We start from the raw sequence: 6000 nt of genomic DNA on the forward strand, positions 1-6000 counted from the left end.
AACACATTGGGCTTAATCACATTTAGTTGTACATGCAACCGTTAAAACCCAGAAACAAACAAGCAAGACATAAATGTAACACAAAGTCGGAACCAATTAACTCTGGATCAAAGCGATACCTTGATGGCGAATCAGAACTCAAATAAAAGAAACCTGTCTGACGGATGAAAAGCTTTGGTTCTGCTCATTAAATTGTGATGTGACGCCCTGGACCTGCAAAGCCCGAGTGTGATACAACACGTGGTCTTTGTCGTCGCTGCAACATTTGTTAACAAAAGGAACAAAGCATAAGTGTGCGTCACACACAGAGTAGGCAAAACATCCGCCGCTCTTTTGCTGTCGTCACACACTTGTTCTGGTCTAACTCCTCGTCTGTCTGCTGCTTTTTCTCACCCTTTCACACACAACCTTAACCCCCCCCCCCCCTAGTCTGCCTCCGCTCTCCGTTGACGCCCCTAATAAGGCAACATGTGTTGTGAGTGGCTGCCTCGGGGAGAGGTCACCCTGTCGGCCGGTCGGTGTTTACCAGGAGGCCCGTGCCTTGTTTTCTTCCTCCTCCTCCCTTTCATTCCTCAGATTTGTCATCCTTGCCTTCCACCTTCGCCCAACTCCCTCCCATTCCTCATTCTCCTTTTCTCTCCTCTCTTTTTTTGCTCGCCATGTCACTGTTGCTCTTTACCCCTCCTTAGATGCCAGTGCAACAACAAACATGATAAACGCTCCGTCACTCGCTCTCTGTCTCGCCGCTTGCATGCATTTTTACAATTTCAAAACAGGTCACGCGTCTTTCATGAAGCTTTTTTTAGGAGTAAACCACACTGGCATAAGACATAACACTCAGCCTTCCAAGTAACCAAACAGAGGTGGACTAGGTGGGTGGGTCGATGACAACATGGGAACTTGTGTCAGACCTCATGACCAGGACAGACTTTCATCACTATTTAAGTCAACAGACATTTGTTGACGAATTAGCTCATTCATTTTGTAGTTGGGTGTTTTAAAAAGCTATTTAAAGGAACAGCGTGTACAATTTAGGGGGATCTATTGGCAGAAATGGGTTTTTTTTTTTGTATAAACGCCGGAAAATAAGAATCATTGTGTTTCTGTTAACTTTGAATCAGCCGCTTGTATCTAAATACAGAGCGGGTCCTCCATGTTTCTACAGTAGCCCAGAACGGACAAACCAATCACTGGGTCTCGATAGGGCCACTCGCGTTTTATTTCCGCGTCAGCCACTGTAGTTCTCCTGCAGGCTTGGCAGAGGGGAGACGGTTCCGTTGCAATCTGCAACCTCGCCGCTGGAGGGCGCCAAATCCTACACAGTGCACCTTTAAAGGCCTTGTATCGCGTTTGCATAATCTGCAACTTTCTCTGTTGTTTTGTACTTTCTTTCCATTGTTGTGTATATTTAATAACGGTAAATGTCTGAATGGAAATAATATTGATGATCCTCGCCCTGACTCATGGGAAAGAGAGAAAACAGCAATGTTAATAATAATGTATTTTTTACAAATAAATACAATTTTTTTTTATCAACATAAATATATCATATGACTAAAAGGCCTGCAGCCTGTAAATTACCATTTTCACAATTATCACTCAACACAACAACTGTCGGGTTTATCTCTCTGTGAAATGATGATTGTGCGTTCATCAGAGAAACCTGCACCTATAAGTCTTGGTCCGTGGGGTCACAGACAAATAAAAATGTGAAACTTGGCTCAACGGTTTCATCTTGCAACACTGAATGTACAAAGCAGTCAATAAAACTCAACACCCAGGACATCAAGTAAACACCACGAGGCGTGTGACTCAACATCAAAGCATCTCTCTGCCAATCAAACCTTAAGCTCTGAAGCTCAGCAGCACACTGGTCATACATTGTGGACCTTTTCCTTATGGAAACCACATGACCCTTTGTTTCAGTCGGCCTTTAAGCAGTCTGAGCTCTACTGAGCTTTACGTGCATCATGGGATCGACATTATGACCGACTGGAGTTGAGCACAGACTTCTCTTTCAACAACACAAAACTTCTAAATCACGAAAAGTATTCCGAAAGGATGGATTCACGTTGACTCTGCAGCTGTTGCACACACGTTGAGACAACTCATGTAGAATAAATGTGATGTGCAATATTCAGATCATGGAAATTATTATGTCAGTTGTAGTAACCGTTGTTTGAGACTTAAGTGTCTGACCCTACTGAAGATACTTTGTTGTACCCAGCAAAGACAGCTTGTATTGGGCCTTTACTTCAGCCCCACGACACCTGGCAAGTTTGATTGTAAAGTTCGACGACGTCGCAATCTATTTTCCTTTCAACCTTTTTTTTTCCACAGTACTCATCTACCTTATAAGTCAACCTCAGAGGAGGACTGCGATTCATTTATTCCCTGTGTTGAATGTACTGCTGTGCGATATGGAGAAAAACTAATATTGCGATATTTCCCACCAAATGCCTCGATAACGATGTTGCCACGATATTGTCGGGTTGACCACTGATGCTTTCACAAAATATTCACACAATCAGATTTTTTTTGATGACTAATTATAAGTAATGCAGATATATTGACTGGGTACAGACAAATAATAGGACAGCCAAAACAGTCAGTAAATTCAGAAGATTACACTAAATTACTGTGATGCAGCCTTTGAAACCAGGAAGACATGCTCTACTACGATATCCAAAATCTAAGGCGATATCTAGTCTCATATCACGATACTGATATGATGTCAATATATTTCCCAGCTCTATTTAAATGTGTGCTCTTAAAAGAGCGAGTCTGTATTTTGATCAGGTATATCAGACATTTTCTGTCTTTGCCTGTTCAGCCATTCTGGATTACAGCTGCTCATACGAACTACTCACTTGTTGAAGTGTTTTTAACAATCGATGAAACGCATGTCTTTCTGTCCATCCTGGAGGACTTTTCCAAGGCAACTGTTGCCACACACCTGGTGTTTAGAATATCAATGTGGTTATTGTTTTATTATTAAGAACGTGATAATTAATTCATCAACTTCTGTGCAGCAGACGTCGAGCTAATCTGCCTTTATTAGGAGAGACTGTCTCCTAACCGGTTTAGGTTGGCTTGTACGAACGCACTGATGTGCACTGATTCACAGACATGCACCATTATAAACACATGCACACGCATGCAGAGGAAGTATATGATCGAAAGTCTCTCTCACACACACACACACACACACACACAATCACGTTGGTCAAGTGAGAGCAGCAGAGGAGGAACCTTCATCCTTCCTCCTCCCTTAAACATTTACTCTTTAGATCCAGATCCGCGTTCCTCTCTGCTGCCTTGCATCAACTCTGCCTGACACTCGGCACAGAAATCTGCCTGCTCTGCTCTTATATGGATATCGATGAGCACGGAGCCCGGTGCTGCTGATGAAAGACACTTAAGAAGTTCTGCAACTCTCAGACGGAGCAGGAGAGAGGGAGGGAGAGGGAGGGAGAGGGAGGGAGGGAGAGGCAGAGTGGGAGAGAGTGAAGGAGGAGGGAGAGGAAGACTTCATGCCAGAAATGGTTACTTGAGGATTTGGATGTCTTTTCTCCTTCTGTTGAAGTCATACTTCCTCCCCGTACAGCCTTCTAAACATGTATAAAATGACTAAACCACGGCGTACCCAACCGTTGTTTGTATCATAAGATATTAAGCACTTTATTTGACTTGTTGCTTTTGAGTTCCTTGTTGTATTCGGAGATTGGGGGCATTTGGATTGCCTCTGAACGGCTCTCAACATGGCGACGGCTGAGCCGGCGGCTCGTAGCTAACGGTGCTACGGCGCTAACAGTACGAACAACAGCAAACATGCTGACAGAGCTAACGGAGTTTACCTGAAGGGGGAGCCAGACAGTTCGTGCTACGCTTCTGCTGTTTGTGCAGAGCTAACCAGTGGTTCACGCGCACATGCTAACACATGCACTAAAGGCACTCTCGGCTTGCCCGGCTGGTGACATTGTAGTTCAGCTTAGTCCAATACTTAGTTTTACTGAATGGAGCCTGAACGCACCATAATGTAGCCAAATATGATGGTTAAACTGTGTAATTAACCCGCGGTTCACATGATCACCTGGTCATTTTTTTTACATCCAAAATGCCGATTTCGGCACTTTTTTTGTCGGATATAAGACATTTTACAGCTATTCTTCTCAAGGCTTCAGGTGAGTGGCACTACTCTCTCATACACAAAACAAACCGGTGCACGCGTGTGTTCGGAAACTCGCGTGAGAGTAGATTTCACCCGTCAATCCCAGACATCTTTACACGTAACCCAAAGCAGCAGTCACACTTTGAGACAGAGGCCAGCATGTCAGCAGGCCAGCGGTAGACCCGTGGACAGCTCTCTGACATGCTAAGTGCTGACGGTAACAGCACACAGCGGGGTGCTGAGTACAAGCAGCAAGTCAACTGGAGCATGAGTCCACACTCAGCAGGTCACACACCTGTTGAACACAAACACGAGTCGCGTTCTCTTTTTTAATTAGGGGGCAGGAGGATGGTGAAAGGATGTGAAAGGAAATGTTGATTGAATTGAATCTTTTGCCTCTGCAGCATGCAAACACCAACAACAACAACATTTTAAAAAAGGTGCGCAAATCCGCAGGTATGAAACTTGCTAAAGGAAACCTGAAACTACTTTGTATAAAAGCTTTTTCTTCTGATGTCCATTAGCCGACCAACTAATAAGCTTATTCGTGCAAATAAAGAAACGCAGCAAAGCATATTTGCATTTGTTCATCTACATTCTAAACTATTTCAACAAACAGAAACAAGCAAATGAATGCTTATAACTGGGTGTCAGATGTGTCTTCTTATATGTCGATGGACAGAATCCAGTGGCAGAGGGTCAAGCGTGGGACCGGCCAGTAAACCTGTCTGTTCATTGTGATGGGTGCAGCAGGTGCACCAAGCACCAAGCAACTGTCGGAGGGAGTTACATGCACTCACACACACACACACACACACACACACACACACACACACACACACACACACACACTATAAAAACAAAACTGTGGAGAAATGACGCCGGACCACTGTTGGAACAACGGGCCGGCCCAACACATCGACGAAAGATCAGCTGCACACACATGCCACCATACAGCCGTAACCTGGAGGTTGGGATGCTGATTCCCGTGTGGTTACTTGAGACGGCGCGCAGCAACAAGAGGGAGGTTTGGTTGGGACACTACATTCAGTCCTCCGAGGGAGAAAATGTCAACCAGACACCGGTCACGCACACTGCTGAGCTTTGGCACCAAAGTTTGAACACACGACAGGGCGGCTTGGTAAAAATAATGAAGAGTGGTTGTGAATGAGTTTCCCAATCTTTAGTAGGTACAACACTTTCACTATCTTTGATTCTTTAGGGCATGCTAACAGCTGATGGTTGACACAATTCACCTGCTGATACCTACTACACCAGAATTAATGAATACAAATGAACAAATGGCTGGTTAACAATCAAAGACGCAAAGTTATTTCGTAATTATCAGCCATTTCTTTTCAAGTGTACCAAATCAGGTGTGAGGCAGCGTCTGCGCATTCAAACATCCATAAATGTTGCATTACCTTATTAGATACCAGAATATTATTGCAATTATTTTGTACATTTAAGTCATGAGGAAGCTCTTGTATAGCTCAAAGGTCAATTAAGTAGCCTAACATAACAGCTAAACGTCCTTTAATCTACTTAGAGTCTACACTTTACATAACTCAACACAAAGCTGAATGATGGTTGTCAGATTCATTATCGAAGAACTGTCTGCTTACTTGCTGACCTCATATATATCTTGCTATATGTACCATAGCATGCATGGGATTAAAATAAGAAAGACAAAACCATACTCACAATGATTTAGCTTCAATGATAGTCCATTTATCCCGTCAGCAGAATTCTGAGATTCAAAACCAGGAGGTTGGAACAACGAGTCTCACACGTGCCTGATTCAGAGCGTGTGGGTCACTGGTCTGATA

At 43.8% G+C, this 6000-nt stretch overlaps 1 protein-coding gene across 9 annotated transcripts in view; it reads right to left on the reverse strand.

Annotated features, from left to right (window-relative positions):
- The window catches only part of svilb (supervillin b), a 43248-nt gene extending 37248 nt beyond the window's left edge, over positions 1-6000 (reverse strand). For 8 of the 9 annotated variants that reach the window (XM_079284623.1, XM_079284622.1, XM_079284619.1 and 5 more), the window contains exon 1: positions 3222-3271. In XM_079284623.1, the coding sequence (XP_079140749.1) occupies positions 3222-3258 (37 nt within the window). In that variant the 5' untranslated portion in view covers positions 3259-3271. Of the gene's footprint in view, positions 1-3221; positions 3272-5875 lie in introns of those variants that run through there. The other variant, XM_079284624.1, reaches the window with a different exon arrangement.

The sequence above is a fragment of the Melanostigma gelatinosum genome, assembly GCF_949748355.1.
Source record: "Melanostigma gelatinosum genome assembly, chromosome: 15".
Taxonomy (NCBI): Eukaryota; Metazoa; Chordata; class Actinopteri; order Perciformes; family Zoarcidae; genus Melanostigma; species Melanostigma gelatinosum.